The sequence below is a fragment of the Rhinocladiella mackenziei genome (assembly GCF_000835555.1).
Source record: "Rhinocladiella mackenziei CBS 650.93 unplaced genomic scaffold supercont1.10, whole genome shotgun sequence".
NCBI lineage: Eukaryota > Fungi > Ascomycota > Eurotiomycetes > Chaetothyriales > Herpotrichiellaceae > Rhinocladiella > Rhinocladiella mackenziei.
Genome location: NW_013550595.1, coordinates 590,823 through 602,409, shown reverse-complemented (window position 1 = coordinate 602,409; position 11,587 = coordinate 590,823). Strand labels below are relative to the sequence as shown.

General features: G+C 49.9%; 4 protein-coding genes across 4 annotated transcripts; 2 read left to right on the top strand and 2 right to left on the bottom strand.

The window, feature by feature from the left end:
* Positions 1-330: 330 nt before the first annotated feature.
* On the top strand, positions 331-1,629 carry Z518_10904 (uncharacterized protein; the record flags this gene model as incomplete). Its single annotated transcript, XM_013411735.1, has 2 exons — positions 331-1,330; positions 1,412-1,629. The coding sequence occupies 2 exons, from the start codon at positions 331-333 to the stop codon at positions 1,627-1,629; spliced, it is 1,218 nt and encodes a 405-aa protein (XP_013267189.1).
* Positions 1,630-1,996: 367 nt separating this feature from the next.
* Positions 1,997-2,744, bottom strand: Z518_10903 (uncharacterized protein; the record flags this gene model as incomplete). The annotated part of the gene is made up of 2 exons (XM_013411734.1): positions 1,997-2,212; positions 2,580-2,744. 2 exons carry the CDS (start codon positions 2,742-2,744, stop codon positions 1,997-1,999), a joined length of 381 nt encoding a protein of 126 aa, XP_013267188.1.
* Positions 2,745-3,827: 1,083 nt separating this feature from the next.
* Positions 3,828-6,557, bottom strand: Z518_10902 (uncharacterized protein; the record flags this gene model as incomplete). Its single annotated transcript, XM_013411733.1, has 3 exons — positions 3,828-5,651; positions 5,704-6,198; positions 6,249-6,557. 3 exons carry the CDS (start codon positions 6,555-6,557, stop codon positions 3,828-3,830), a joined length of 2,628 nt encoding a protein of 875 aa, XP_013267187.1.
* A 1,440-nt stretch (positions 6,558-7,997) lies between these two features.
* On the top strand, positions 7,998-10,234 carry Z518_10901 (uncharacterized protein; the record flags this gene model as incomplete). Its single annotated transcript, XM_013411732.1, has 3 exons — positions 7,998-9,503; positions 9,607-10,030; positions 10,113-10,234. The coding sequence occupies 3 exons, from the start codon at positions 7,998-8,000 to the stop codon at positions 10,232-10,234; spliced, it is 2,052 nt and encodes a 683-aa protein (XP_013267186.1).
* Between the last annotated feature and the right edge of the window lie 1,353 nt (positions 10,235-11,587).

Here is an 11,587-nt window from a genome sequence, read left to right as displayed (position 1 = left end):
AATTCACTAGCCTTGCCCGATTCCATTCCGGTCAGTTTAGCAAGGAAAATGTCGTTAGGAGATCTGTTCGAGTGGTCAAAGCCATCACGGAGGAGTTCCAACGGTATCTCAGGTAAATCAGAATGGCCGAAGCAACAATTCTGGGGAGGTTTGGGTTTGTACAGGAATGCAAAGGAAACGTGAGACATTACCGAAAGAGCTTAGCGCTCATCAATGCCAAGCCTAAAGGAGCTTCCGCCGTCGAACAAAAAACATTTGTTCCGACTCAATCCATCTACAACGCGGGCTTCCCTCCTTTTCCTCCCGCAGCTTCGTGCTGCTCTAGACAGCATGAGTGTCGCCCGATCCTCTGAATGTCTGTTTTGTCTCTTTTCCCGCTCTTTTCGGCCGTCCTCAATCGCTCGTCGCCAATTCCATTCCTCTCCCATTCAGCAGAAACGAAAACCACGATTTGCCAGTGTCAAAGCGACAGCCAACCAACTTGACATCAATCGGATAGCTAAAGAGTTTCCCTCCGAAAATGGCGCCATTCCCCAACAGTATTCCCCCGAACAACGAGCCGCAATCGAGGCTGCCCAAAAGCTCATTGATCCCGAGAAATTGGAAAAGCAAACTGGCATGCGAACAGACCCTTGGAGGATGAAATACTTTGACGACATGACCAAATTGGACCCCGTGGTCGATAAATCAGTGAAACAACCATGGACCAACATCGATGACCATTCTCGGTTGAAAACGGAAGATGAACTGGAAGAGGATTTGGTCCGGTTCATGAAATCATTACCCGACACCGACGACGATGGCGCATTGACACAAGAGATGTGGGATAATTTTGACAAGAATCAACGGTTGACAGTTGGCCGGGAAGAGGCAGAGCTCCGACCCCGTACCGCACTAGCTCCAGACTTGCCCAAGATACCTACAGTTGCCCAACAAAAGATCAAAAAACGTCGCACCAGCAAGAATGGTGAACCACTTGACGAACAAGCACCGTCGCCCGCGCTCGTCCAGCTCATGCAAATGACCGGATATAATCAAAAACAAATCTCTGCGCTCCGTGTCAAAACTATTCTAATGCACAGAGTAGTGAATCAGACGAGACTGGGAAAGATTCAAAAAATATATTGTCTGAGCGTTGCTGGAAATGGCAATGGACTGATCGGGATTGGAGAAGGAAAAGCAGCCGAAGGAGGAGACAGTATACTTCAAAGTCAGTATCGAGCCATTCGAAACATGACGCCGATCTTGCGATATGAAGATCGAACCATCTTTGGCGATGTCAATGGCAAAGTCAGCGCGACAGAATTGGAACTTTATGCGCGACCTCCTGGTCAGTGAGCAGAAATCTTTACTCTCCCCGCCCCTATGAACTCAATTGGCCATTACAGTAGAGACTAACAGAAGTATCCAGGGTTTGGCCTCCGCTGTCAGCAGTATATCTGGGAAATATGCAAGTGTGCAGGCATTCATGACCTCGCCGCCAAAGTGACTCGGTCAAGAAATCCCATGAACACTGTCAAAGCCGCTGTGCAGGCTTTATTAAGCCAGAAACATCCAGAAGATATTGCTAGAGCCCGTGGGAAGAAGTTGGTCGATGTCAGAAAAGTGTACTATGCTGGGATGACTTAATACTCGCCGGCAGGCTTGACCAAAAAAAGCAAGCAAAGTGTGGTGGTTCCCTGAATACCGCACATTCCCTCCATCCTGTATCATATGTCCATCACATACGTCGTCAGAACCACAGAAGAGCGCGGAGTCGATCTGGCGCGGCGCCGAAGCTCACTTGACTCTCGACGCTGGTGGCTTTGTCCATTTGCATTCCTTTCTTTTGGATATGTATCCCTCTCTGCCTCAATCGTGGTCGGCCGTGAGACACTCATACCTTTTATGTCCCTCTCTCGCCTTTCCGTCCTCGCTAATAGATTCTCGTGGCCATCGTAACTCATCACACGTATCATGCACACTACTAGAAAAGCCCTCGCTCCTTCATGGGTGCTCATCGCCCACCATCTTCATCCTGTTCTCTACCATCCGTAATACTCCCCGCCTCTCCTTCTACCCCATCTAATTGCCCTTGCTGCAACACGATGCTGTACACGCTTGCTTTCATTAACGTGTAGACACTCGATGCTTTTCGTTCGAGTAGCCGGAGCCCTTCGGCGATTTCGAGCGTGATAGGGCCGCTGGATAAGGAGGCGAGAATGTTGGAGAGCTGAATGTTTGGAGAAATTAGTCATGCTTGCGTTGAGCAAGAGCCGTATGGCGCAGCGCTCTTTTTGAAGGCGAAATTTGAAATAGTCGCAGATGTTGGTAGTCGGTAGGGTTGGGGGGGAATGAATGAATGAATGAATGACACCGCCTTGTTTGGTTCTGGCCCCAATTTTGATTTGACAATGACAATAATGATGACAACGACTTGCCCCTGCCTTTCCATCGCATTTCATTTGATACTGCCTCTGATGCCGATGCCGATTTCTCTCCAGCGACCAAATGCAGCGAAGGACCCCCACCCAAAAAAAAAGACGCAATAAACAAGGGAAAAAGGAAATAAAGAGAGAGGAGTCGATCTCGGAACTCACCTCTTTCATATTCCTCGCCAGTCGCTCATATTCATCTAGGACCTCTTGTTCCAACGGCGTCACACCACGGCCGACACCAGCTATTGAGGCGTTTGGATCCGATAAGTTGAGAAGGGAGGGGTTCTTTGTGTCGTGGTACGTATTCATCGTGTTTGATTCGTCCATGTTTTGTTTTGTAGCGAAGGAATGTTCGTTTGGTACATGGATGGTTTAGCGCACTTGAGATCGGCTGCTCGAGTTCGGCTCAGCAAGATGGATTTTTTTGGGTGGGATATGTATTTGGTCGAAGTGGATTGAAAGCAAAACGAGGGGAGGGTGATCAGTGTTGCCATCGAAACATCAACTGGATTGAATGTTGACGAGATCTGAGCACATTCCTCGGGCGCGAGAGTAGACGGGGGACGTGTCGGAGATAACTGCGCATCGCGAACATATACTCTGCTTGAGTACTGCCGGTAAATAATAAGGATCCGCCGGAATTTTCGGTCACAACATTTCGTGGTCCTATTCAGAAGGGGAGGCCATGAAACAGAAACAAAATCTCTCGCTATTGCTACCGTTTGTGCTATGGGCAAGTTCAAGATCATTCCGGCCGGAACATCTGTCGTGGCCAGAGAGATATGATGATCAGGGGAGAATTGGATGAATGTATCGAAAGCATGCTGTGAGATTGAACCAGGCGCCTACTTCGCACACAGGCCCGTGTCACCGAGATGAAGTGGTGATATTGGCTCGAGCAGCAGTCTCCACTGGTGTAGCCGCAGTTATTGATGAAAGTGGTTCATGTGGTCTGAGCTTTTGTAGGCGAAGCCCGCCGTAGCACAGTCGAGGTATGAATTGTAGATGCAATCAAGGGTGTCGTAGAGCAAACAAGCACGAGCACAAGCGCTGGGATTGAGCTGCAGTAGGTGAATATCAGACCGACAAATAGCCTTACTAACACCTAGGATGGGGATTGACTGGTACACCTGAAGCTTCCTTCCTCTATGTAGGGATACATATTTGATATGGTTCCTTCATTCTAGTTCACCAAAGAACGCATCTACCTAGTTTACTTCCTTTCCTTCTCAGGGTATTCTAATCTATTCCCCCTAAGCCATTGTCATGATGCTTGATAGTTCGTGTCGAATATGGAAACGCCGGGCGACCGGTCATTTCCCTCCCCCCTGCTGTAGTAAAACATCTCTTCCTGGAGCACCTTTCGATCAAACACAAAGTGTCTGCCATTGAAGACTTCAAGAATCACCTTCACGAAAAATCTCGTGACGGATCGGTGAGTCGGCCATACTCCAGGAGCATCCGTAGCCAGACCAGAGACAAATCGATATCTCTCAATGCCTTGGCTGCCCATTCGCGACTTTCTCGGGCTATGCGAGATGCGATCTCCTCACCCTTCTCGGTCGTGGCCAAGAATCTCATGAGCTCCGGTAATTCTTCAAAGCTCGTGCTGACAGGAATATAATGGACCCAGGGAAGAAGTCGGTCATCGTGCCACTCTGTAAACAGAGTCTGTTTAAGGACCACCGACTTGGAGTGCAGAAGCTTGTAGAATCGACCGCTGAACCCGTTTCCATCCACGTCTAGGAGGAATTTGTGTGCGTACGCTGCCGCGGCTGGGTCTCTGAAAGGTTTCTCTCCGATCTCAAAGGCGGCCTTCTGAGCCTCGCAGGCCGCTTTGTCGCATTGCGGTGCCAGTTCCACAACACGAGTCGAAAACAGTGAAGAGATCTCTGACATGGTTGATTTATATGGTTTCCAGATCCCCGATTCTTCTTCACGGAGAAGCTGAATTGGTTCCGTGGACTTATTGTGCGTCAGGAGAGCCAGACGCTGACGTTGCATTTGTTTCCAGTTGGTTTCCGTTTGGTGTCCCCCGGTCGACGCGCCCACCCAGTAAAGCTTATTGTCTTTGCGTTTCCAGTCCGGGTCATCTCTTTCGACATAGTCGGCCCGTCTCAATTTATAATATGAGCTAGGGAAGATGATGTCGTTGAACGAAGAGATTTTGGCTTGTGACCAAATCGGGACGAGGGAATGGGTGAGTCGAAGAGTCTCTGGCGAGAAGAGAAATCCTTCCAAATTTTGAAGTTCACAGTGTTCACATACATCCATGCTCTGCGTGTGATTGCGAATGAAGAAAAGGGATTCTGCGGTGGGGTTTGACGGGCAGAATTGGTTTCTTGCGGGAGAATCTGCTGGACATGATACGATCATCGACTCCCATGCGTCCTGTTGTCCGATGTCTAGAAATCTCGGAGATCGCCAAGGAACTTGTCGGTCGGCATCTTGGGCGAGTCGCTGATGAGAGCCGTGTGATCGAGTCAGACCCATGGCCTCGTCCAGCATGTCCCGAGGGACGGAAACCTTTGGCTCATCGTTGACGTTGATTCCAATGGTCATGTTCGGGAGTAAGGCAGCCCACTCCTTAGGAAGCAGCCCGGCCATAGATTCTCGAACCCAAGTGGCCCCATCTCCCCGAGTCACCGTTACCTTGTGGTTTTGAATCTCGTACTTAGCCAGATCATCCGGAATTCGTGCTATGGCGTTTTGGCTGAGTGTTTGCAACGTCAAGGGGGGAACTCCCCAGAAAGGTTCAAGTGACTTCATCACGGCATCGAATTCGTCCACCAAAGGAAATTCATGTTGCATTGCGAGCTCGAACCATTTGTCAAAATTAGGAGGCGGTAATCTTCCATACCGCCGGGCATATTCTTTGGTTGCCTGGTCCAAATTCTTTGACTGCTTGTCTTGCAAGATTAGGAATTCGGTACGAGCCTGCTGAGCGATGCTCTCAATCGGATGCAGTCCCGTTGAACCCTCTTCGGGGGAGCTCTTCTCCTGCTGAAATCCGCCAAGGTTGACTTTGCTGAACAACGGAACCAAGATCAGCAGGTACAACCAATTTCGATATTTGTGGTTCAGGGTAATGCTTGTCACCGTGTGCCAGAGCGCACCAATGGCAGATATAGACGCCAAAAAAACACTCAGCTGTTGATCGCTGCTGATTTGCAGATCTAAGCTCGTAGCGACCGTTTCGATGTTGGTGGCGGTGGCTGGATGTCGTGCGGCGCTCTGCCAGTCAGTTAGCAAAAATGGTATTAGATCGAGTAACGGTGTTAGTCACCAAAATGAGCACAGCAAACCACCAAGCGGCTTGGGCAAATGCATTGAGCAGGACTATCGGGCTTGGAGCAACTAAGTCGGGAATTGAGAAACCGAGGAGACAGGTGTAAGAGAAAACTGAAAGCCGCGACAGTTTTGAGAGTAGATTCCAGTCAACCGGAATATCAATTTTGGAACGTGGCAAATCATTAATTCGGCTCATCCGCGGAAGCAAGGTGAATATGGCCGTTCGGGCCAGCAAGAACAGGATGCTGTTTGTTACCGCAACAGAAATCAAGGCACTCTCGTAAGATACTGAGCCAGCCAGGGTCAGAAATAGGATGAGATTTATAGGAAGCCATAAGCGAATGTGTAGTCGGGAACAGGTTTGGTCGACTAAAGCGGTGTTCTGGGCAGTTTGCTCGTTCTTTAGTTCAGCCACTCCGAGAAAATATGTTGCATCTTGGTCCGGTGGTGCTATCGCATTTAAAGAAAGAGTAGCTAGAGTGACCAGAGGCTGATGGATGAATAAGTTTGTATTCTCTTGGAGAAACCTTGAGTACTTACGGCCACAAAGGGAGACACGCCTTGACTTTGAACAATCAGAGCAACAACGCCAGCCACAGTCAAGGCGAATACTTTAAGATGTTCTGACCAGAACCCATCATGTGCTTTGCTGGTTGACTCGGATGCCTCGACAAGGGCTTGCCGATTGGAGGTATAGACCCGAAATCCGAAGTATAACAGTGTCCAACTGAGCCATCCAGTCCAGGCGTCCTGTTGAAATGTTGTCGGGAAAGTACGGATTTGGTATTGTCTCCAAAGCGCACTCAGAATACCAACAAGAGCAAGGAAGACGGGTTTAGAAGAGTCCATCGCGGGGGGAAAAAAAAAAAAAAAAAAAAGAAAGAGTCAGGTGACTGAAGGGTGTCAGGCAAAACCCATTTGAATCAAAAGCTGAAGGAGTGAATAGTCCTTCACTGTCAAGACCGAGATATCAAGGACGGCCCGTTATTAGGCTGAAGTTCGAAGCCGGAAGGAATGAACAGGCGGAAGCGGTTATGAAGTTGTGGTGCCCAGAAAAACGAAATAGGGGGATGGAACGACAGGAGTTGACGCGATGATCAGCGAATCGACAGAGCAACAAGCAGACCAAAGACAAAAACGGAGCTAGAAGTGGCAACAAACGCACAAAAACACAGAATAGAAACCGACAGAAAGGCAGAAATCAGAGCTGCGATCGTCACAAGGGAAGAAACAAGTCATTTGAACAGGTTGGTACAAGGCAGTTGCCGTCGTGGGAAAGGGAACGAAAGGACGTGGGACGATTCGAAGGCTTGCGTAAACCGCCGTGTGGGAGCAGATAGAGCCTTGGAAGAACGCGTGTGCTTTGTGCTGAACCATGAACCCCCCTCCCCCCTGAAGAAAACTCAATCTGCTGTGGGGCTAGCGAAAAGCCACCAAGCCATGCGCAGGGGAATTTTTGCTCAGGGGTCAGAAATTGCAGTTTGCTCTTTCAGGAGGAGCCAATGCTAGCTGTCAAGGGTTTAGTCAGGTGCACGCACAGAGAGCCACATGCAACCCAAAACAGTCTAATCAGAGGCTGGGGAGCGAAGAATCTACTGACAGAAAATTCGATAAGTCAATTCTCCTGTCCATGAACGGTGTTGTAAAAGTCGGGGCGATCTTAACCGAAGAATCCATTGTGTATAATGAAATATTTCACATAGATTTCCAGGGGTTGATAAGAAACTGCTTATCGGTTGGCTTTGATAGAAAGATCCGAGGCTCACTAAGCCAGTTTCGGCCCTAGTGTAAGATACCTGAAAATATCGATACTGCCCTTCGGGTCTGAGAACAAAGTCCGGTAAAATGTTGAAGAGGATGTGGATGCCCTCCTTGTTCTCCTAAATCTACCAGAAGTACAAGTCGTAATGCTTCAATGATCACGTGGCATACATATCGAAGGTTACAGTTCCCCAAATTGCTGCTGGAGAGCTGCCCATTTACGTCCTCTTGGAGGCCTCATGATATTGGTCGACAATTGTGATCAGGCTGAGTAATGTTCTTGGCACAGCCTCGTCGATTCGGAATGGCTAAATTGAAGTGTGTGTTTGTTCTCCCCGCATCTACTCCACGATTACGGGAGAAGGCCTCGATACAATTCTCACGCTAATTCGGCTATTGATCCAATGCTGGACCTCCACACGAATCTTATTCCGAGGCTCGCTATCAGACCGGTCTGGCGACGGAGGATGTCCCTCTGGTACTCACAATGTTCGTGTGAAGAGACGCATTACCCAGTCAATTGCTAAGATGGCTTTGATCTCCAGCGTCGCGGCGGCTGCTCTAGCTGCCACTGGTATGTATCTCGATGCCAAATACTCCGTCAGGAGTGATATCGCACAGGTTCGAGGAGCCAAGCGACTTCAACAGTACGCCGAGGATATGTTCAAAGAACATGGCGAGGATGACTGGTCATTCTACCATGTCCTCCATTCTACATATGCCGACAATCACCATACGAACAAGGAAGCATTCGTATTTGAGGGTCGGACTTGGACCTATCGCCAGCTTCGCGAGGAGATTGGTCGATTGGCCGAAGCTTTCCAGCGGCTGGGGATCAAGAACAGGACCGTGGTGGGAATGTTTATCAACAACTCGCCAGAGTTTCTCATCGCGTGGTGGGCGCTATATAAAATCGGCGGCATTCCCGCCCCAATCAATACAGCCATCACGGGTCGTCACATCAGGCACTGTCTCAAGATCAGTCAGTCCGAGGTTTTCATCACCACATATGAGCTGTGGGACATTGCCGTAAAAGCACTGTCTGCGGGCACGGGAAACGAATCTTCACAGCTACCTCATCTGCGGGCGACTGTCCTGTACGACTACAATTCGTACCCGCCCACTACCTCGGAACTCCCAGAGGTATATCTGGTAAAGCATGACGGCCTGCCCCCTGTCACTCCGGAGATGGGAGACTTCCCCAAATCAACGAGACCCAAGGTTGGCCCCACCGATGCTGCGCAGTACCTGTTCACATCCGGAACGACGGGAATGCCCAAAGCACTCAATTGGCCGTTGGGATACAACCACTTGACCGGGTGCTCCAAGAGATGGCCGGGGATGCAAGAAAAATACCGACGGTTCTACATCTGTTTGCCCATGTTTCACGGCACGGCGTCATTTGCAGCGTTGCCGGCCACTTTTGCCTCATCCGGAACCGTCATTCTTGCCAGGCGATTTTCACGTCGGGAGTTCTGGGCCGATTGCCGTCGATCCCATGCGAATGCGATCCTCTACATTGGTGAGATGTTCCGATACCTGGTTCAGGCATCTCTAGATCCTCGATTTCCGGATGAGAAGAATCATGGAGTCGATCTAGCCTTTGGGCTTGGTCTTGCCCCCAACGTTTGGCGAGCAGTAAGGGAAAGATTCGGCATTCCCTGGATTGTGGAATATTATTCAGCGAGTGAGGCTACCGTCTCCCTGATTAATTCAAACAAGAATGATCTCGGTGTTGGCAAAGTCGCTCGATGGGGGCCAATCATGCGCAGTCGGTGGTTCGGGCAGAACACCTTCTACATTGTCAAAACCGACATCGAAAGCGGAGAGTTGGTGAGAGATCCCAAGACGGGGTTCTGTATCCCGACAAAGCCCGGGGAGATAGGGGAGTCCATATGTAGGATTGCTCCACCGATCCAGAGAAAACATGATTATGTTGGCGAGGGTGGTGCAGATGCCACTCGGAAGAAAACCTTGACGAATGTCTTTGAGAAGGGCGATGAGTTCTTCCGGATCGGAGATGCTTTGATGATAGTAAGTTCCGACATTTCCATGATCCCTTCAATGGGTAGCCATCTACATGCCGACGTCTCCGTGGGCGAAGCGCTTTTTTGCTGAATGACAGATTATCGTGTAGGATAAAGACGGCTTCATTTCATTTCATGATCGGTTAGGCGACACCTACCGTGCAAAAGGACACAATATTTCCACCACCGAGGTCGAGAACTGGCTCAGTCGGCACCCTCGCATTGCATCGGTGAACGTATATGCAATTGCCATGAATCACTATGGATACGATGGACAACTGGGTTGTGCAGCAATCACCTTGCATGATGTTGCTCCCGGTCAATTTGAACGCGTGCAAAATGAAACGATGTCACAACTGGAACGCTGGCTTCGGACTTCAGAGAGCGCTCTTCCGGCGTACGCCGTACCCCGATTCGTCAGGGTCCTGGTCAACGAGGATGCAGTTCCAGACCAAGGAGGGATGACTGGCGATAGTGGTAGCGAACGGGTTTCAGTCATCATGAAAAAACTGAAGACAGGACTCCGAAAGGATGGTGAGTATGCCACCTCGTCACTCGCGTATCTGTATCTTTATCCTTCTCCCGTCTTTCATTTTCCCAGGACTGACGACCACAGGCTTTCGGATCCCTGCAGGCAACAAGGACAAGATGTATTGGATCGAGAGGGAGGGTTCAGGTTTTGTGCCGTTGACTGCCTCCGCCATTCAAATGCTTGTTTCCGGCAAGGCCCAGCTATGATTGTAGGAGATTTGAATAAAACGAGGTCTGAGCCAATAAATTAGAGGAGGGTTTAGATAGGTGATTTTTCGGATAACCCCTGTGCTAGTGGAAGCTGGACTGCCTGGGCAGATGATTCCGAGTGTAACTTACATGGTGTTTCATCTGCGAGACGTCAGTTCACTCCAGGTATTTGACTCAAAAGTCCGCAAGGCGACGACGTGGTAAACCTTCCACGGTGTCTGAGCCGCACGTGGCTTGTGCAGAAGACCCCAAAGCTTGAGTACTGTAGTTCCCCTTCGAGAGTATGGCCAGACGTGGATCCAATGGGCGTCGACTAGCTGGTGGCTTAGTCTGCTTTAGGGCTTCCAGTCTGGTGTCAAAAAAAAAAAAAAAAACAATCAGGGGAGTTTCACGCGGCTGCCAACTGGCCGAAGGACAGAGAGGACGCAGGAATCTGGCGAAAATCCAATCTCTCGGATAAAACCACCACGCTACGTGGATCGCGAGCATTTTGGGCAAGGACTTCAAGCTTATCGTGGCAGGCTCGTTGCTTCATGGTTTCATGATCACTTCAACTACCCGATCGCTAGATCGCTGACCAAGGAGATCATGTAAGGGGGGGAAGTTCTAGATGCCCGCCTCGCCAGCCATCACTGGTAGATTCTCCTCCACCTTTTTCTGGCTCCACTACATTTCTGGCTCCCCTACATTCAGCTCCAACACTGCTAAGAGATTCAAAACCAATGGGAAAACAGATCTCGCCTTTTCGAAGGCTCTATCGCCTGCAAGCCAAGTGCTGCAGCGAATTCAGCAACAGGGCCGCGGACGCGGCTGACCGTTAGAGAAAGACGAGCTTCAACAGGGAGAGTTTGTTGACCTGGCCACTGGGCCATATGGCCCCCCGGGTCGACAGGGGATGCATCATTGGGCCGGCCAGATGGTGTATCTCAGGTTCGTGTTGAAGGCTTGACTTGGGCCAGCCAGACTCAGCACAGCCCAGGGAGTCTGGCCAACTCTTTCCCCAGTTCGCTTTATTCGCCGCGCCTTTTTGGGCTCCCTTGCATGGGATAGCGGACAATTGAATGTGAGGAATTGCGGGTAGGCTGCCTGCAACATGGGTATGGATGCCTTTGCGACTCTCGTAAGGAGGTTTTCCGTCCTCCAATAGCCTGACTCAGCCGCAGCGCTCAAAAATACGATATTTTCGTCGGTATATTTTTGTTCCTCCGCCCCCTCTGCGTTAAGTTCTGTTTTTATCCCTTGCTTTGGCTTTCATCCGATATTGAAAGCACCTGAAATCGCCTCGATGAGCTGACACCAGACCGATCGTCTTTTTCTACCGTTGAGACCTCTGCCAAACGACGTCAAGGT